General features: G+C 55.1%; 1 protein-coding gene across 4 annotated transcripts; it reads right to left on the bottom strand.

Moving 5' to 3' along the window:
- Nucleotides 1-409: 409 nt before the first annotated feature.
- TRIM25 (tripartite motif containing 25) lies at nucleotides 410-15,845 on the bottom strand. 4 transcript variants are annotated; one of them, XM_072132240.1, is made up of 7 exons: nucleotides 15,444-15,845; nucleotides 12,768-13,395; nucleotides 11,603-11,698; nucleotides 11,293-11,526; nucleotides 1,103-1,241; nucleotides 879-1,012; nucleotides 410-524 (listed from the first exon to the last, which is right to left on the bottom strand). In XM_072132240.1, the coding sequence occupies exons 2-6, from the start codon at nucleotides 13,362-13,364 to the stop codon at nucleotides 897-899; spliced, it is 1,182 nt and encodes a 393-aa protein (XP_071988341.1). In that variant the 5' UTR covers nucleotides 13,365-13,395; nucleotides 15,444-15,845; the 3' UTR covers nucleotides 410-524; nucleotides 879-896. The 4 variants fall into 4 exon arrangements, 3 of the variants coding, with proteins under 3 accessions (XP_071988341.1, XP_071988339.1, XP_071988340.1); XM_072132238.1 differs by having other exon boundaries at nucleotides 15,470-15,842; XM_072132239.1 differs by lacking the exon at nucleotides 15,444-15,845 and adding an exon at nucleotides 13,494-13,506.
- Nucleotides 15,846-20,809: the final 4,964 nt, after the last annotated feature.

The following is a 20,809-nucleotide window of genomic DNA, read 5'->3' as shown; positions in this document are numbered from 1 at the left end:
TACCCCCCCCATTACTATAGATTATAGACTCCAGTGTAATATACCCCCCCCATTACTATAGATTATAGACTCCGGTGTAATATACCCCCCCCATTACTATAGATTATAGACTCCGGTGTAATATACCCCCCCCCCATTACTATAGATTATAGACTCCGGTGTAATATACCCCCCCCATTACTATAGATTATAGACTCCGGTGTAATATACCCCCCCCATTACTATAGATTATAGACTCCAGTGTAATATACCCCCCCCCCATTACTATAGATTATAGACTCCAGTGTAATATACCCCCCCCCATTACTATAGATTATAGACTCCAGTGTAATATACCCCCCCCCCCCCATTACTATAGATTATAGACTCCAGTGTAATATACCCCCCCCCCATTACTATAGATTATAGACTCCAGTGTAATCTACCCCGCCCCCTGCGGTTCTGTCTCTTACTCTTGTAGCTGTGATGCTCCTCCCCTTTCCCGGGGCTCGGTGCTGTGGGGTGTTTCGATCGGCCGCTCCTCTCTGTAACGCATAAGGAAGAGATCAATGAAAGGACCTGGGGGTCATACATGGGGGTCTCCTCCTCCCTCCTTCAGCCCCGCCCATCGGCTCTATACATGGGGGTCTCCTCCTACCTCCTTCAGCCCCCGCCCATCGGCTCCATACATGGGGGACTCCTCCTACCTCCTTTAGCCCCGCCCATCGGCTCCATACATGGGGGGCTCCTCCTACCTCCTTTAGCCCCGCCCATCGGCTCCATACATGGGGGACTCCTCCTACCTCCTTTAGCCCCGCCCATCGGCTCCATACATGGGGGACTCCTCCGACCTCCTTTAGCCCCGCCCATCGGCTCTATACATGGGGGACTCCTCCTACCTCCTTTAGCCCCACCCATCAGCTCTGTACATGGAGGGCTTCTCCTCCCTCCTTTAGACCCGCCCATCGGCTCCACACATGGGGGCTCCTCTCCGCCTTCTCCTGAGGCTGTGAAGTCCATTCTGGGGTCTTCTCTGTGGAGTAGAGGGAGAGGCAACGATGACAATGCAGTTAGTGGGACTAGAGATCCCAGCATGCCCCAGGTGCTCTGGGAGAGCCCTTACCCAGCTGCCCGATCCTGGATTTCACCGTCTCTTTAAGCGACACGGCGTTCTGGAAGATGTTCTGCAGCAGCTTCTCATTAAACTCTGTCTTTGGCTTAAACGGCTCCTTAGATGTCGTGTCTCTAAGCTTCGCGGCTTTCTATAGAAAACAGAGGAAACGGTCTGCAGCCAGGAGAGACGCAATGTTCTGCAGAGCAGTCACTCCCCAAACCCAGTGCTGAGTCTACACATAGAAGCCACTGAGTATATTACTTATACCCCAGAGCTGCACTCACTATTCTGCTGTATGATACCCAAGAGCTGCACTCACTATTCTGCTGTATTATACCCAAGAGCTGCACTCACTATTCTGCTGTATTATACCCCAGAGCTGCACTCACTATTCTGCTGTATGATACCCAAGAGCTGCACTCACTATTCTGCTGTATGATACCCAAGAGCTGCACTCACTATTCTGCTGTATTATACCCCAGAGCTGCACTCACTATTCTGCTGTATTATACCCCAGAGCTGCACTCACTATTCTGCCGTATTATACCCCAGAGCTGCACTCACTATTCTGCTGCTGGTGCAGTCACTGTGTACATACATGACATTACTTATCCTGTACTGATCCTGCGTTACATCCTGTATTATACTCCAGAGCTGTACTCACTATTCTGCTGCTGGTGCAGTCACTGTGTACATACATGACATTACTTATCCTGTACTGATCCTGAGTTACATCCTGTATTATATCCAGAGCTGCATTCACTATTCTGCTGCTGGTGCAGTCACTGTGTACATACATGACATTACTTATCCTGTACTGATCCTGAGTTACATCCTGTATTATACTCCAGAGCTGCACTCACTATTCTGCTGCTGGTGCAGTCACTGTGTACATACATGACATTACTTATCCTGTACTGATCCTGAGTTACATCCTGTATTATACTCCAGAGCTGCACTCACTATTCTGCTGCTGGTGCAGTCACTATGTACATACATGACATTACTTATCCTGTACTGATCCTGAGTTACATCCTGTATTATACCCCAGAGCTGCACTCGCTATTCTGCTGCTGGTGCAGTCACTGTGTACATACATGACATTACTTATCCTGTACTGATCCTGAGTTACATCCTGTATTATACTCCAGAGCTGCACTCACTATTCTGCTGCTGGTGCAGTCACTGTGTACATACATGACATTACTTATCCTGTACTGATCCTGAGTTACATCCTGTATTATACTCCAGAGCTGCACTCACTATTCTGCTGCTGGTGCAGTCACTGTGTACATACATGACATTACTTATCCTGTACTGATCCTGAGTTACATCCTGTATTATACCCCAGAGCTGCACTCACTATTCTACTGCTGGTGCAGTCACTGTACATACATGACATTACTTATCCTGTACTGATCCTGAGTTACATCCTGTATTATACTCCAGAGCTGCACTCACTATTCTGCTGCTGGTGCAGTCACTGTGTACATACATGACATTACTTATCCTGTACTGATCCTGAGTTACATCCTGTATTATACTCCAGAGCTGCACTCACTATTCTGCTGCTGGTGCAGTCACTGTGTACATACATGACATTACTTATCCTGTACTGATCCTGAGTTACATCCTGTAAATCTTTTATTTTATATAAAAGTGAAAAACATAACAATAATAAACATAAATAAAGCCATAACTTCTGGCAAAAGAATTACAAAAGAACAAATATAAACGAAAATAAACTTACAAAACCTCCTGGCCCAGCCACACACACACCACACACTCAGCATGAAAACAAACCAAACCTTCACCCAGTCCCACCACCTAAATTTTTTTTTTTTTTTTTTTATATCAAAATACACAGCAAAATACACATAAATAAATAAAACAATAAACACAGAAATAACAATGAATATAACGGAAGTAACATTAATAACATTAAATAACATAAAATAACCTAAAATATAACTAACTAAATCCCACGCCCATCACCCTCCCCCCCCCCCCCCCCCCAGACACTGGTCTAACGTCCAAAGTTCGCGTTATATAGTCCAGACCAGTGCCCAGGATCGTACAGTCCAAGTCCAGTCCACCCCCCTCCCAACCTAACACCCTAACACCAACACCCCAAAACCAACCAACCTATATACACACAAGAACTATAACTACATATAACTATATACACACTGTACATAAGATACAAACACATTAAACATATCAACATATATCAAAACCACATAAAGCCCAGGTTCGGCTCCTGCAAGCCCCTACATCACTATAACCTCAGAACACAAAACAAAAATCTACAGTGTCAGCTTCAGCCCAACACCAGGAGCGGAGATGACAGACTAAGGGACACTAAAGGAGAACCCCCTCCAAAGGAGAGAGGCCCTCCCCGTGCCCAGCCTCTCATACTCCAGAGAGCGCACCTTCACCAGGTCACCCAGAATGTTCCTAACCACCTCATCCACCAGGAGGATTTTACGCTGCGTCGAAACTAAGCACCATGCGTTCCACGTGTGGTACCTGACCACTAGACTAACTAGGAATAAAGTGCAGCGGTCCCGGCCACCCAGGCCTCTGAATGCTCCATAGGCCCACTCCGCATAGGAGAGACCGGCCAACCCGGGCCAATGGATGGAAGCGCCCACCCGGTTGTACACCTCTGTGTTAAAGGGGCACTGAAGCAGGAAGTGGTCCATGCTCTCCAGCAGGCCACCGCACTCCTCCCGGGGACAACCCCTTTCCTCAGAGCTCCTACACTTCAGATTGTCCCTCACACACAGCTTTCCATGGAAGCAGCGCCAAGTCACGTCCCAAAACTTCAAGGGGATCCTGATGGAATTCAACAAACTCAAACCCACCCCCAGATCCTGACTTGGGCAATCCCTGAGGGCCAGAGGCTTCTGGAAACGGGCAAACAGAACCCTTTTGTCAAGGATTTTCCTCGACATGGTCCTGATCTCCCACATTCCCAGACCCCACCGGCGAATCACCTTCAGAACCGGGGTAGCGTAAGCCGGAAGATGCCCATGTGGTGTGCGGAGATCCTTCACTCGCCCTCCTGTCTCCCATTCCTGGAAGAAAGGCCGAAACCATCCCCTGCAGGAGTATACCCACGGAGGAGCCCTCTCTTTCCAGAGGTTTGCTACATTGATCTTAAGAAAGGTATTCACTAGGAACACCACAGGGTTGACCATACACAACCCTCCTTGTCTCCTCGTGCGGTAAGTAACCTCCCTCTTGATTAGGTTCAGCCTATTCCCCCATAACAGCTGGAAGAACAGACTGTAGACCCGAGTCCAGAGGGGTTCTGGCAACATGCACACACTGCCCAGGTAAATCAGCAATGGGAGCAGGTAAGTTTTGATCAGATTAACCCTTTCTCTGAGGGTCAAAGACCAACCCTTCCACTGGTCCACCCTCTGAGCGGCGATCTTAAGCCTGCCGTCCCAGTTTTGCATGGGGTAATCCCCCTGGCCAAATTCGATGCCGAGAACTTTGGCAGAGTCTTGGGGCCCTGGAAGAGTGTCCGGGAGATCAAAGCCTGGACCTCCCTCTCCCAGCCAGAGACTCTCACACTTATCCCGGTTGATCTTGGACCCAGAAGCCTCTGAGTAGCGGTCAACCTCTGACATCACCCATTGCGCCTCCCCTCTCGAGGACACAAAAACAGTGACGTCATCAGCATACGCTACCACCCTTAGAGTGGCTTCCGGTGCTGCCCGGTCCATCCCGACTCCCACCAACGGCCCACGATCAACCCTCCTAAGGAATGGGTCAATCGCGAACACGTATAAGAGTGGGCTCAGAGGACAACCCTGGCGAACACCAGACCCGACCTCAAAAGAGCGGCCAATCCAGCCGTTCACAAGCGGGAAACTCTCTGCCTCTGCGTACAAAACTTTCAGCCAATTGACAAACCCACCCGGCAGGCCATACCTCAGAAGGACAGACCAGAGGTACTCGTGGTTAACCCGGTCAAACGCTTTTGCCTGATCCAAGGACAGCAAGTACCCCTTCCAGTTACCAGCCCTGCCCTGTTCCACTGCCTCCCGGACACAAAGCACAGCACTAAATGTACTGCGGCCTGGAACAGAGCAGTGCTGGGTCCCCGAAAGAGCCGGGGTGCAAACTGCACCAGCCGATTAAACAGCACCTTTGCCAAAACCTTTCTGTCCGTATTGAGAAGCGCTATGGGACGCCAGTTCTCAATACGAGATCGGTCCTTACCCTTTGACAGGATGATCAGGGCAGACCTCCTCATTGACTTCGGCAGAGCGCCCGAGGAAAGACACTCATTGAATACCTCAGTCAAGAGGGGAACCAAGGCGTCCTTAAAGGTCTTATAAAACTCAGATGTTAAGCCATCCGGACCCGGCGATTTCTTGAGGGCGAGCCCTTCAATCGCCCGGCTGACTTCCTCTTCCCTGATCAGCTCTGTCAAAACATCAAGAGAGGGGTCTACTCCTGGCTCAGGGACAGTTTCAGCCAGGAAAGCCGACATCACATCCCGATCTAGATCCTTCCTGCCCAAGAGGTGTGCGTAGAAGGATCTGACGACCTCCAGGATCCCTGATCTGGACCTTTTCAGGGATCCCGTACTGTCAACCAGTCCCGTGACAACTTTACCATTCACTGACATCTTGCAGTTTCTGTAAGGGTCGGGCGAGCGGTATTTCCCGTAATCCCTCTCAAAAACCAAAGATGCGTGTCTATCGTACTGACACCTCTTCAGCAAGGATTTCACTCTGGAGATGTCCTCACGACTACCTCCAGTCGAGACGAGATGCTCGAGTTTCCTCCTCAGGCCCTGATACAGGCGGTACCTGTCCAGGCTCCTGAGGCTCGAGAGCTGGCGGAAGAATCTCGCCACCCTTTTCTTGAGCATCTCCCACCACTCTGACTTACTGCTACAAAGGCCCAGCAATGGTACCTGGCTCTGAAGAAAGTCCTCAAAGGATTGTCTGATCTCCGCTTCCTCCAGGAGAGACGAATTGAGCTTCCAGTAGCCTCTTACCATCCGGGGGGTCTCTGTAACATTCAGAGAAAACAAAATTAGACAGTGGTCGGAGAACTCCACCTCAACAACGGACACTGGTGAAGAAATGGCTTCCTCCTTTAAATAAAACCTGTCTATTCTAGACCTGCAGCTACCCCTATAATAGGTGAACCCCGCGTGGCCTGTGGTGTGCCGGATGTGGACATCCACCAGGCGAGCCTCACTAGCTATGCTATTAAGAGCGACGCTATCATAAGTCAGCTTGTCTCTGGAACCTCCCCTATCCTGGGACCTCGTGACAGCATTGAAGTCCCCTCCAAAGACCACCTGCCGACTTGTAAAAAGGTAGATCCTCATAAAGAGACACTTCCTGTCCCACTTGGACTGGGGACCATAGATGTTAATTAGGCGAAGTTCTTGTCCCTTCATGAGGACATCCAGGATCAGGCACCTCCCCATTTCTAACTCAATAACTCGTCGGCATTCTACCGGTGCGGTAAAAAGGACCGCCACTCCGCTATACGGCTCGGCTGCAAGAGACCAATAGGAAGGCCCGTGTCTCCATTCCCTCTTAGCTTTAAACACGGCCGCCAAATCTGGCAGCCTGGTCTCCTGCAAAAATAAAATGTCGGCTTCAACGCGGCCGAGAAAATCAAAGGCCGCAAATCTAGCCGCATCAGACTTAATGCTGGCGACATTAATGGACGCCAGCGTCAACGGAGTGGGTGCCGCCATCATGAGTGATTGAGTTAAACGGCTTTTTTCTTACTAACTCCCTTCCCTCTACTGTCCTCTGAGGATGATCCCTTTTCCCTTTTCCCTTCAGAATTGGGGCAACTTCTTTTTAACGAAATTGAGGTGTCCATGTTATTACTGGCCCCCAAGGACCCACCCGGACCACCCTCTCCTTCGTCCTTGTCTCCTGGCTCTGAGTCAGTCTCCCACTCTGAGGACCCAGCATCCCCAGAGGATAGAGACTCAGCGCCCCCCGCAGGCTGCTCCGCCACCACCTCCAGAACCCCACCCTCAGCCTCTCCTTCCGAGGAGGCGATCTCATCGAGGGTGAGGAACTGGTTGGAAAGCTCAACCAGAGGGGAGGAAGTTTTCCCTTCCTTAGGTACCTTAGATAGGCCGCGTTTTTTCTTTTTCTGCTTGCGCTTATTTTCTAGCCAAATCCTGTTATCCTCATCCATACTCTCATAATGGGAGGACGTGGAGGACATGGTACCTTTCTCGCGCTCCATCCTCCTGACCTCCTCATCCAACTCATCATCCCTCAGGGCCTCAGTAGCATGACCAGCCTCTGAGGAAGGACCAAGGGTCACCCCAGCAACCTGAGGCTTCCCCAGTTCTCTCCCTTTTTGTCTGGCTTCAAGCCGCCTTAACTGAGAAGGTGACTTATTCTTGCTTTTCTTAACAGGCCCCTCAGCTCCTCCACCTCTGCTGGTACCTTCCCCAGCAGAAGCAACCTCATGGCTCTCCTCCACTGGGGTCACAACCGCATTGGCAAAGGAGCGAGGACAACGGCTGAAAGGGTGACCGAGCTCACCACACAGGTTACACCTAATGTCCTTACAGGATGCAGCGAGATGACCTAGCCCACCACACAAAGCGCACTTCTGCACTTGGCAGCTGGCGCTAAAGTGTGTGGGGTCACCGCACCTGTGACAGACCTTCGGCTGCCCCTGGTAGAAAATCAGGATTCTGTCTCGCCCAAGAAAGGCTGAAGAGGGAATGTGGGCGACTGTGCCGCCTGAACACTTCAACTTCATCATGAAGGTCCAGGCCCCAGACCAAATGCCAAATTCATCGCGGTTTTTCTGAGGTACCTGTACAACCTCACCATAACGACTGAGCCAAGTCATGATGTCCATGCAAGAAAGTGACTCGTTACGGGTCAAAACGGTCACTTTCTTGACTGTGTTTTGGCGAGACACTGCTTGCACAGCAAAGTCTCGCCACGCGGGCTCGTTCTTTGCCAGCTCATAATTCGACCAGAAGAGCTCTAAGCCCTCCGGCCGAACAAAGCTGACATCGAACTCCGGAGTACCATAAGGATGTATCAGGGCAAAGATGTCACTAGCCCTGAAGTTCATCTTCAGGAGGAGCTCCACCACCCTTGACCTGGGTGGGCATGCGTCACTGCCCCTCCAGCGAAGACGAACCACATTCCTACGGGCAGCTCCGGGCCCGGTTGTGGGTAAAGACCATACAGTCTCTCCCCCCCTTTTCTCTTGGAAGGCTGCCAGGCCATGCCTGTCTGTCCAGAAGGACAGATCAACATCTCTCCCCTCTACAGTGATTGACTTTTCCCCTCTCCTGAGAGCCTCCAGAAGACGCCTTTGCAAAACGCTGTTCCCAGAGCCAGGAGACAAGGAGTTAACCCCACTTGCCCCAGCGGTGACACTCGCATAGCTCCTTATGGGAGCGGCCACCACTGGGGGTGCAGATGGACCAGCACTCACACCAGGATCCCCCTCAGCGCCATTCACCACCCCCACATTCACCACACTATATACATTACTGCCTCGCTTCCTTGCATCACTGCCTCGCTTCCTTGCATCACTCACACCAGCTGGGCCAGGAGGACCTGGGGTTGCCTCGGCGTCACTGGGCACTGGGGGTAGAGCTACCTCCATAGCTGATACAGCCTGAGAAGAGGCAGCTCCAACCCCGATCTTACTTGTGCCCTCTGCCTCATTGGCATTAACCCCTTGTTGTCCAGCAGTTTTTCTAAGGTTTGAGCATTGCTGCTCACTAGATGCAAGAGGCCTCCTGTCTTTATTTACTCCGGACAGTCTCTTATGGTCATCTCCAGGGTCAGATGCACCAATACAAAATAACACTGTTCCTGCACCCTTTCCCACAGGCTGCACAAGACGCTTGGGAGGCGCCGCACCACAAGTCCCAGCAGCCCCATCACACTGCCGCTGCTCACCGGAGCTAGAGGCAGCCACAGCGCTAGGGGCCACAGGAGCCACCGCCACTGCCCCTGGCACCGGGCCACCCCCCCCTCCCACTGGGGGGCAGCGCACAGTACCAGGACCTGCTGGATCGCCCTCACTGTCCGGCCTTTCGGCCGATGCCTTCCCTGCACCATCCTTGCTACTGCAAACAAGGATGGTGCTCTGCGCCATGATGGAACGTGGCTTTGCACTCTCCCCGCACCCTGGCACCGAGTCCACTGCAGGATTCGTGCTGGGCTGGGTAACGGGGCCTACACGACAGGCTGGCACCGCTGCCCGCCCGGAGGGAACAGGGAGGGGACGAAACACCAGATTCACCTCCTCAGACGCCTTGGTCTTCCTGGCTCTCTTCTTTCTCTTTGGGTCGTCATCTGGCATATCATCGCCGAAGGAGAAGTTCTGGAGGTGAACTGGGGACTCAAGCTGACGGATCTGAGCCATTAGCGCCCCCCCTGGCCGCTGTCATCACTTTCCTCCTCCAGATTGGCAGAGCCGCAGCCTGATGGTAATGGCGCTTGCTCCGCAGGCAGCCTGTCGTGCGAGGCCTGCTGGTGTTGGTGCAGGCCACCAGACGGACACGGCAGGTCTTCCTCATCCTCCTCATCATCGCCATCATCCGCCTGGATCTGAAGCCCCTTCAGCTTTCTCAGCTGCTCTTGTTGCATTTTTTCAAATCTGGTGTCATTCTCAAGCTTTTCCCGGAACGGACCGCTGTTTTCACGGATAAGCCGACGCTTCTCCTCCAGAGCGGTGACCTCGGCTTTAAGCCTGTTGATGGTGGTAAGAAGATCAGGCTTCTTCTTCTTAGTGGCCACCCCCGCTAGGGCCAAGGTCTCCCTTATCTCCTCCTGGAGCCTCCTCAGCGCTTTTCCAGCTTCCTCGTACTCACGGAGGTGCTCAGCAATCCGGGAGCCATAGATGGTAGCAGACTCCCGGGCCTTCAGGTCACCCCATGCTTTTTGCACACCTCCGTGAGCACCCAGCTTTTCAGCTGAACCACCCAGCTTTCCCGCACAGTCACTCAGCTTTCCAGGAGGAGCACTCAGGCTGATGTTACTTGCCTTGATCTTCTGTGAACCGGAGACCTTGCGGCTTCCCTGGGTCTTGGGGGTGGCAGCCGAGGTCACATCGCTGCGTCCTTGGCTCCGGGCAGATCTTCTCACCCCTTCTGCTTTGGCCGGTAACTTGTTTCTCCTGCCCCCCGCCGGCCTGGTCCGGGAGGCAGAAGCCTGGGATTTTCCTGGCTCACTCATCCCAGTAACCCACTCCCTCCCTGGGGAGGAGAGAGCAGGCCTGGGTGGATGGAGATTGCTCCAGGTGGTGCAGGAGCTCAGCAGCACACAACCACACCCGTCAGCAGCTCACAGCAGAATGAGTCAGCACGAACTATTCTGCTGCTGGTGCAGTCACTGTGTACATACATGACATTACTTATCCTGTACTGATCCTGAGTTACATCCTGTATTATACCCCAGAGCTGCACTCACTATTCTGCTGCTGGTGCAGTCACTGTGTACATACATGACATTACTTATCCTGTACTGATCCTGAGTTACATCCTGTATTATACTCCAGAGCTGCACGCACTATTCTGCTGCTGGTGCAGTCACTGTGTACATACATGACATTACTTATCCTGTACTGATCCTGAGTTACATCCTGTACCATACCCCAGAGCTGCACTCACTATTCTGCTGCTGGTGCAGTCACTGTGTACATACATGACATTACTTATCCTGTACTGATCCTGAGTTACATCCTGTATTATACCCCAGAGCTGCACTCACTATTCTGCTGCTGGTGCAGTCACTGTGTACATACATGACATTACTTATCCTGTACTGATCCTGAGTTACATCCTGTATTATACTCCAGAGCTGCACTCACTATTCTGCTGCTGGTGCAGTCACTGTGTACATACATGTCATTACTTATCCTGTACTGATCCTGAGTTACATCCTGTATTATACCCCAGAGCTGCACTCACTATTCTGCTGCTGGTGCAGTCACTGTGTACATACATGACATTACTTATCCTGTACTGATCCTGAGTTACATCCTGTATTATACCCCAGAGCTGCACTCACTATTCTGCTGCTGGTGCAGTCACTGTACATACATGACATTACTTATCCTGTACTGATCCTGAGTTACATCCTGTATTATACCCCAGAGCTGCACTCACTATTCTGCTGAGGATCTGGAAGGTTTTGGTCTTATGGCCTCACCTTCAGGAATTGGAGGTCGTCCTGCTCCTGGAGGAGGCTCTGCACCCTCTTGCTCATTCTCTCGTACTCCTGCTTTTTCTTGGTCAGGACGTTCTGTGTGTAGGTGAATTTTCCGGTGACCTTCTTCTCCTCCTCCTCGACCTTTGCCCTGGCTCGGCGCCGCTCCTCGTTGATCAGGCTGGTGATGTCCTCGTACTCGGCCTCCAGTTGCTCTTTCTTCTTCCTGGTACTTTCCTGTTTAGGTGCAGAGATTATTCCTCATGGGCATGGTCTAAGGACAGGTCCCGCCCCTGAGGTTCCTGTCACTCACCAGTAGTCGCCTCTTCTCGCCTTCCACCTCGGACGCTGTGCTCATTGCCTTCTCCATCTTCTGGTTCACAGATCTCAGCAAATTTGTGTAATGCAACTAGATACAAGGAAGACGTCATTATATGTCCTGAAGTTCTCCTCCTCTACAAGTTCTATATTGTGGGTGGGGGTGCATGAATGGGGCATGGGGTGCATGTACATGCATGGGGCAGGGGGTGCATGTATGGGGCAAGGGGTGCATGTATGTGTATGGGGCAGGGGGTGCATGTATAGGACAAGGGATGCATGCAAGTGTATAGGGCAGGGGCTGCGTGTACGTATATTGGGCAGGGGGTGCATGCACGTGTATAGGGCAAGGGGAGCGTGTAGGTATATGGAGCAGGGGATGCATGCACGTGTATAGGGCAAGTGGTGCTTGTACGTATATGGGGCAGGGGGTGCATGCACATGCATGGGGCAGGGGATGCATGTACGTGTATTGGGCAGGGTTTGCATGTACGTGCATGGGGCAGGGGGTGCATGTACATGTGTGGGGTAGCGGGTGCATGTACGTGAATGGGGGAGGGGTTGCATGTACGTTTATGGGGCAGGGGTTGCATGTACGTTTATGGGGAAGGGGGTGCATGTGCATGTACGTGTGTGGGGTAGCGGGTGCATGTAGTGTATGGGGCAGGGAGTGCATGCACGTGTGTGGGGCAGGGGGTGCATGCACGTGTGTGGGGCAGGGGGTGCATGCACATGTGTGGGGCAGGGGGTGCATGTACGTGTGTGGGGTAGCAGGTGCATGTAGTGTGTGGGGCAGGGGGTGCATGAACGTGTATGGGGCAGGGGGTGCATGAACGTGTGTGGGGCAGGGGGTGCATGCACGTGTGTGGGGCAGGGGGTGCATGCACGTGTGTGGGGCAGGGGGTGCATGCACGTGTGTGGGGCAGGGGGTGCATGCACGTGTGTGGGGCAGGGGGTGCATGCACGTGGGATAGCAGGTGCATGTAGTGTGTGGGGCAGGGGGTGCATCTACGTGAGTGAGGTAGCAGGTGCATGTAGTGTGTGGGGCAGGGGGTGCATGTACGTGTGTGAGGTAGCAGGTGCATGTAGTGTATGGGGCAGGGAGTGCATGAACGTATGTGGGGCAGGGGGTGCATGTACATGTAGGGGGTCCTCCTCACCTCCTTCTGCCTCTTGGCCTCCTGCAGGGGGTAGGTCTTGCAGACCTTGTGGCCCAGGGCGCAGTAGCAGCACAGGCACTGCTCGTGGTCCCAGCAGTAGTGGTCCATCAGCTTGTTGTGCTCTGTGCACTTCCTTTGCTGCAGGTCTCGCAGGGGGTGGCTCAGCAGGTGGTCCAGGAAGGCCGGGCTCTGAAGGTGAGGCATGAGGTGTTCCTGGCAGAAGGAGGCCATGCAGGTCAGGCAGGTCTTGGAGGCGACCACCTTCCTGCAGCTGTCACACAGAAGGGCTCCCTTGTCTGGGGTCTCGGGCTCCTCCTCCTCTTCCTCCTCCTGCTGGTTGGGCTCTTCTCCCCGGGCGGCCTCCACCTGGCTGACCAGGTTACTGAGCAGGGTGTTCTTCCTGAGCTCTGGCTTACTGGAGAAGACATACCTGCACTGGGGGCAGCTGTAGGACGAGAGCTCGGCCCCCTTCCAGCTGAGGTCCAGACACGCGGAACAGAAGTTGTGACCACAGGGCAGAGTCACCGGCGTGGTGAAGAGACTCAAGCAGATGGAGCAGGTCAACTCCTCCGCCATCACATCCAGAGACTGCGCCATTCCAGAGACTGTCTGCTAGAAGACCATATACCTAAAGAGACAAAGTCCAACCCTCAGATACCGAGAAACGGCCCGACCTGAGGTCACGAAGGAACAGCCCAACCTGAGGACCAAGAGGAACAGCCCTACCTGAGGACCCAGAGGAACAGCCCTACCTGAGGACCCAGAGGAACAGCCCAACCTGAGGACCATGAGGAACAGCCCTACCTGAGGACCCAGAGGATCAGCCCAACCAGAGGTCACGAAGGAGCAGACCGACCTGAGGACCCAGAGGAGCAGCCCAACCTGAGGACCCAGAGGAACATCCCAACCTGAGGACCCAAAGGAGCAGCCCGACCTGAGGACCCAGAGGAACAGCCCTACCTGAGGACCCAGAGGAACAGCCCTACCTGAGGACCCAGAGGAACAGCCCTACCTGAGGACCCAGAGGAACAGCCCTACCTGAGGACCCAGAGGAACAGCCCAACCTGAGGACCCAGAGGAACAGCCCAACCTGAGGACCCAGAGGAACAGCCCGACCTGAGGACCCAGAGGAACAGCCCGACCTGAGCACCCAGAGGAGCAGCCCGACCTGAGGACCCAGAGGAGCAGCCCGACCTGAGGACCCAGAGGAACAGCCCTACCTGAGCACCCACAGGAACAGCCCTACCTGAGGACCCAGAGGAGCAGCCCGACCTGAGGACCCAGAGGAGCAGCCCTACCTGAGGACCCAGAGGAACAGCCCAACCTGAGGACCCAGAGGAGCAGCCCGACCTGAGGACCCAGAGGAGCAGCCCGACCTGAGCACCCAGAGGAGCAGCCCGACCTGAGGACCCAGAGGAGCAGCCCGACCTGAGGACCCAGAGGAGCAGCCCGACCTGAGGACCCAGAGGAGCAGCCCGACCTGAGGACCCAGAGGAGCAGCCCGACCTGAGGACCCAGAGGAGCAGCCCGACCTGAGGACCCAGAGGAGCAGCCCGACCTGAGGACCCAGAGGAGCAGCCCGACCTGAGGACCCAGAGGAGCAGCCCGACCTGAGGACCCAGAGGAGCAGCCCGACCTGAGCACCCAGAGGAACAGCCCTACCTGAGGACCCAGAGGAGCAGCCCGACCTGAGGACCCAGAGGAGCAGCCCGACCTGAGGACCCAGAGGAGCAGCCCGACCTGAGGACCCAGAGGAGCAGCCCGACCTGAGGACCCAGAGGAGCAGCCCGACCTGAGGAGCCAGAGGAACAGCCCTACCTGAGGAGCCAGAGGAACAGCCCGACCTGAGGAGCCAGAGGAACAGCCCGACCTGAGGAGCCAGAGGAACAGCCCTACCTGAGGACCCAGAGGAGCAGCCCGACCTGAGCACCCAGAGGAACAGCCCAACCTGAGGACCCAGAGGAACAGCCCGACCTGAGGACCCAGAGGAACAGCCCGACCTGAGGACCCAGAGGAACAGCCCGACCTGAGGACCCAGAGGAACAGCCCGACCTGAGGACCATGAGGAACAGCCCTACCTGAGGACCCAGAGGAACAGCCCTACCTGAGGACCCAGAGGAACAGCCCAACCTGAGGACCATGAGGAACAGCCCGACCTGAGGACCCAGAGGAACAGCCCGACCTGAGGACCCAGAGGAACAGCCCGACCTGAGGACCCAGAGGAACAGCCCGACCTGAGGACCATGAGGAACAGCCCGACCTGAGGACCCAGAGGAACAGCCCGACCTGAGGACCCAGAGGAACAGCCCGACCTGAGGACCCAGAGGAACAGCCCAACCTGAGGACCCAGAGGAACAGCCCAACCTGAGGACCCAGAGCAACAGCCCGACCTGAGGACCCAGAGCAACAGCCCGACCTGAGGACCCAGAACAACAGCCCGACCTGAGGACCCAGAGCAACAGCCCGACCTGAGGACCCAGAGCAACAGCCCGACCTGAGGACCCAGAGCAACAGCCCGACCTGAGGACCCAGAGCAACAGCCCGACCTGAGGACCCAGAGCAACAGCCCGACCTGAGGACCCAGAGCAACAGCCCGACCTGAGGACCCAGAGCAACAGCCCGACCTGAGGACCCAGAGCAACAGCCCGACCTGAGGACCCAGAGCAACAGCCCTACCTGAGGAGCCAGAGGAACAGCCCTACCTGAGGACCCAGAGACACGACTGCGGATATTCCTGTGTATCCAGAGGTGCCGCAGCCTGAACTTATATAAATAGCCGGAGTTTCGTTTCTTACTGTGTGACTCACAACATGGGAGGGGACGAGGGAGGAGGAGAGAGACAGCCAAGGAAAGGAGGAGGAGGAGGTGGAGGTGGAGAGACAGCCCAGGACAGAAGAGACAGCCCAGGACAGGAGGAGGAGGAGGAGAGACAGCCCAGGACAGGAGGAGGAGGAGGAGAGACAGCCTAGGACAGGAGTAGGAGGAGGAGAGACAGCCCAGGACAGGAGGAGAAGGGGGAGAGACAGCCCAGGACAGGAGGAGGAGGAGAGAGACAGCCAAGGAAAGGAGGAGGAGGAGGTGGAGGTGGAGAGACAGCCCAGGACAGAAGAGACAGCCCAGGACAGGAGGAGAGACAGCCTAGGACAGTAGGAGGAGGAGGAGAGACAGCCTAGGACAGGAGGAGGAGGAGGAGAGACAGCCTAGGACAGGAGGAGGAGGAGGAGGAGAGACAGCCTAGGACAGGAGGAGGAGGAGGAGAGACAGCCTAGGACAGGAGAGACAGCCCAGGACAGGAGGAGGAGAGACAGCCCAGGACAGGAGAGACAGCCCAGGACAGGAGGAGGAAGAGAGACAGCCCAGGACAGGAGAGACAGCCCAGGACAGGAGGAGGAAGAGAGACAGCCCAGGACAGGAGAGACAGCCCAGGACAGGAGAGACAGCCCAGGACAGGAGGAGGAAGAGAGACAGCCCAGGACAGGAGGAGGAAGAGAGACAGCCATGGACAGGAGAGACAGCCCAGGACAAGAGGAAGAGGAGAGACAGCCCAGGACAAGAGGAGGAGGAGAGACAGCCCAGGCCAGGAGGAGGAGAGACAGCCCAGGACAGAAGGAAGAGGAGAGACAGCCCAGGACAGTAGGAAGAGGAGAGACAGCCCAGGACAGGAGGAGGAGGAGAGAGACAGCCCAGGACAGAAGGAAGAGGAGAGACAGCCCAGGACAGAAGGAAGAGGAGAGACAGCCCAGGACAGAAGGAAGAGGAGAGACAGCCCAGGACAGTAGGAAGAGGAGAGACAGCCCAGGACAGTAGGAAGAGGAGAGACAGCCCAGGACAGTAGGAAGAGGAGAGACAGCCCAGGACAGTAGGAAGAGGAGAGACAGCCCAGGACAGGAGGAGGAGGAGAGAGACAGCCCAGGACAGAAGGAAGAGGAGAGACAGCCCAGGACAGAAGGAAGAGGAGAGAGACAGCCCAGGACAGAAGGAAGAGGAGAGAGACAGCCCAGGACAGAAGGAAGAGGAGAGACAGCCCAGGACAGTAGGAAGAGGAGAGACAGCCCAGGACAGGAGGAGGAGGAGAGAGACAGCCCAGGACAGAAGGAAGAGGAGAGACAGCCCAGGACAGAAGGAAGAGGAGAGACAGCCCAGGACAGTAGGAAGAGGAGAGACAGCCCAGGACAGTAGGAAGAGGAGAGAGACAGCCCAGGACAGTAGGAAGAGGAGAGAGACAGCCCAGGACAGGAGGAAGAGGAGAGAGACAGCCCAGGACAGAAGGAAGAGGAGAGACAGCCCAGGACAAGAGGAAGAGGAGAGACAGCCCAGGACAAGAGGAGGAGGAGAGACAGCCCAGGCCAGGAGGAGGAGAGACAGCCCAGGACAGAAGGAAGAGGAGAGAGACAGCCCAGGACAGAAGGAAGAGGAGGGACAGCCCAGGACAGTAGGAAGAGGAGAGACAGCCCAGGACAGGAGGAGGAGGAGAGAGACAGCCCAGGACAGAAGGAAGAGGAGAGACAGCCCAGGACAGAAGGAGGAGGAGGAGAGACAGCCCAGGACAGGAGGAGGAGGAGGAGAGACAGCCTAGGACAGGAGTAGGAGGAGGAGAGACAGCCCAGGACAGGAGGAGAAGGGGGAGAGACAGCCCAGGACAGGAGGAGGAGGAGAGAGACAGCCAAGGAAAGGAGGAGGAGGAGGTGGAGGTGGAGAGACAGCCCAGGACAGAAGAGACAGCCCAGGACAGGAGGAGAGACAGCCTAGGACAGGAGGAGGAGGAGGAGAGACAGCCTAGGACAGGAGGAGGAGGAGGAGAGACAGCCTAGGACAGGAGGAGGAGGAGGAGAGACAGCCTAGGACAGGAGGAGGAGGAGGAGAGACAGCCTAGGACAGGAGGAGGAGGAGGAGAGACAGCCTAGGACAGGAGGAGGAGGAGGAGAGACAGCCTAGGACAGGAGGAGGAGGAGGAGAGACAGCCTAGGACAGGAGAGACAGCCCAGGACAGGAGGAGGAGAGACAGCCCAGGACAGGAGAGACAGCCCAGGACAGGAGGAGGAAGAGAGACAGCCCAGGACAGGAGAGACAGCCCAGGACAGGAGGAGGAAGAGAGACAGCCCAGGACAGGAATAGGAAGAGAGACAGCCATGGACAGGAGAGACAGCCCAGGACAAGAGGAAGAGGAGAGACAGCCCAGGACAAGAGGAGGAGGAGAGACAGCCCAGGCCAGGAGGAGGAGAGACAGCCCAGGACAGAAGGAAGAGGAGAGACAGCCCAGGACAGAAGGAAGAGGAGAGACAGCCCAGGACAGTAGGAAGAGGAGAGACAGCCCAGGACAGGAGGAGGAGGAGAGAGACAGCCCAGGACAGAAGGAAGAGGAGAGACAGCCCAGGACAGAAGGAAGAGGAGAGACAGCCCAGGACAGAAGGAAGAGGAGAGACAGCCCAGGACAGTAGGAAGAGGAGAGACAGCCCAGGACAGTAGGAAGAGGAGAGACAGCCCAGGACAGTAGGAAGAGGAGAGACAGCCCAGGACAGTAGGAAGAGGAGAGACAGCCCAGGACAGTAGGAAGAGGAGAGACAGCCCAGGACAGGAGGAGGAGGAGAGAGACAGCCCAGGACAGAAGGAAGAGGAGAGACAGCCCAGGACAGAAGGAAGAGGAGAGAGACAGCCCAGGACAGAAGGAAGAGGAGAGAGACAGCCCAGGACAGAAGGAAGAGGAGAGACAGCCCAGGACAGAAGGAAGAGGAGAGACAGCCCAGGACAGTAGGAAGAGGAGAGACAGCCCAGGACAGGAGGAGGAGGAGAGAGACAGCCCAGGACAGAAGGAAGAGGAGAGACAGCCCAGGACAGTAGGAAGAGGAGAGACAGCCCAGGACAGTAGGAAGAGGAGAGAGACAGCCCAGGACAGTAGGAAGAGGAGAGAGACAGCCCAGGACAGGAGGAAGAGGAGAGAGACAGCCCAGGACAGGAGGAAGAGGAGAGAGACAGCCCAGGACAGGAGGAAGAGGAGAGAGACAGCCCAGGACAGGAGGAAGAGGAGAGAGACAGCCCAGGACAGGAGGAAGAGGAGAGAGACAGCCCAGGACAGGAGGAAGAGGAGAGAGACAGCCCAGGACAGGAGGAAGAGGAGAGAGACAGCCCAGGACAGGAGGAAGAGGAGGAGAGACAGCCCAGGACAGAAGAAGGTGAACTCCTGGGACCTGAGCAGGGAAGTGACACATGCAGGATATCAGGTGCAGGATCTTAGTGACTTCCCGCACAGCGCATTATACACGGACAATGCACTTACATGCACCAGGAAGAAGAAGGTGAACTCCAGGGACCTGAGCGGGGAAGCGACACATGCAGGATATCGGGTGCAGGATCTTAGTGACTCCCCGCACAGCGCATTATACACGGACACTGCACTTACATGCACCAGGAAGAAGAAGGTGAACTCCTGGGACCTGAGCGGGGAAGTGACACATGCAGGATATCGGACGCACGATCTTAGTGACTCCCTTCACAGGGCATTATACACGGACAATGCACTTACATGCACCAGGAAGAGGAAGGTGAACTCCGGGGACCTGAGCGGGGAAGTGACACATGCAGGTTATAGGGCGCAGGATCTTAGTGACTCCCCGCACAGCGCATTATACACGGACAATGCACTTACATGCACCAGGAAGAAGAAGGTGAACTCCAGGGACCTGAGCGGGGAAGCGACACATGCAGGATATCAGGCGCATGATCTTAGTGACTTCCCGCACAGCGCATTATACACGGACAATGCACTTACATGCACCAGGAAGAAGAAGGTGAACTCCAGGGACCTGAGCAGGGAAGCGACACATGCAGGATATCGGGCGCATGATCTTAGTGACTCCCCGCACAGCGCATTATACACGGACAATGCACTTACATGCACCAGGAAGAAGAAGGTGAACTCCAGGGACCTGAGCGGGGAAGCGACACATGCAGGATATCGGGCGCACGATCTTAGTGACTCCCCACACAGCACATTATACACGGACAATGCACTTACATGCACCAGGAAGAAGAAGGTGAACTCCGGGGACCTGAGCGGGGAAGCGACACATGCAGGATATCGGGTGCAGGATCTTAGTGACTCCCCGCACAGCGCATTATACACGGACAATACACTTATATGCACCAGGAAGAAGAAGGTGAACTCTGGGGACCTGAGCGGGGAAGCGACACATGCAGGATATCGGGCGCATGATCTTAGTGACTTCCCGCACAGCGCATTATACACGGACAATGCACTTACATGCACCAGGAAGAAGAAGGTGAACTCCGGGACCTGAGCGGGGAAGTGACACATGCAGGATATCGGGAGCACGATCTTAGTGACTCCCCGCACAGCGCATTATACACTGACAATGCACTTACATGCACCAGGAAGAAGAAGGTGAACTCCGGGACCTGAGCGGGGAAGTGACACATGCAGGATATCGGGCACAGGATCTTAGTGACTCCCCGCACAGCACATTATACACGGACAATGCACTTACATGCACCAGGAAGAAGAAGGTGAACTCCAGGGATCTGAGCGGGGAAGTGACACATGCAGGATATCGGGCGCACGATCTTAGTGACTCCCCGCACAGCGCATTATACACGGACAATGCACTTACATGCACCGGGAAGAAGAAGGTGAACTCCGGGGACCTGAGCGGGGAAGCGACACATGCAGGATATCGGGAGCACGATCTTAGTGACTCCCCGCACAGCGCATTATACACAGACAATGCACTAACATGCACCAGGAAGAAGAAGGTGAACTCCGGGGACCTGAGCGGGGAAGTGACACATGCAGGATATCGGGTGCAGGATCTTAGTGACTCCCCGCACAGCGCATTATACACGGACAATGCACTTACATGCACCAAGAAGAAGAAGGTGAACTCCGGGGACCTGAGCGGGGAAGCGACACATGCAGGATATCGGGTGCACAATCTTAGTGACTCCCCGCACAGCGCATTATACACAAACAATGCACTTACATGCACCAGGAAGAAGGTGAACTCCAGGGACCTGAGCGGGGAAGCGAC

This window comes from Engystomops pustulosus, unplaced genomic scaffold (assembly GCF_040894005.1).
Source record: "Engystomops pustulosus unplaced genomic scaffold, aEngPut4.maternal MAT_SCAFFOLD_291, whole genome shotgun sequence".
In the NCBI taxonomy this organism is placed as follows: domain Eukaryota; kingdom Metazoa; phylum Chordata; class Amphibia; order Anura; family Leptodactylidae; genus Engystomops; species Engystomops pustulosus.
This window is presented reverse-complemented; position numbering and strand designations above follow the sequence as displayed.

Coding starts and splice junctions, on each gene's coding strand:
- TRIM25 (XM_072132240.1), bottom strand. CDS start 13,364: ATGGCGCAGTCTCTGGATGTGATGGCGGAGGAGTTGACCTGCTCCATC. Junction 11,527..11,602: donor GCGAGAAGAGGCGACTACTG/GTGAGTGACAGG, acceptor GCACCTAAACAG/GAAAGTACCAGGAAGAAGAA. Junction 1,242..11,292: donor ACGACCTCCAATTCCTGAAG/GTGAGGCCATAA, acceptor TGTTTTCTATAG/AAAGCCGCGAAGCTTAGAGA.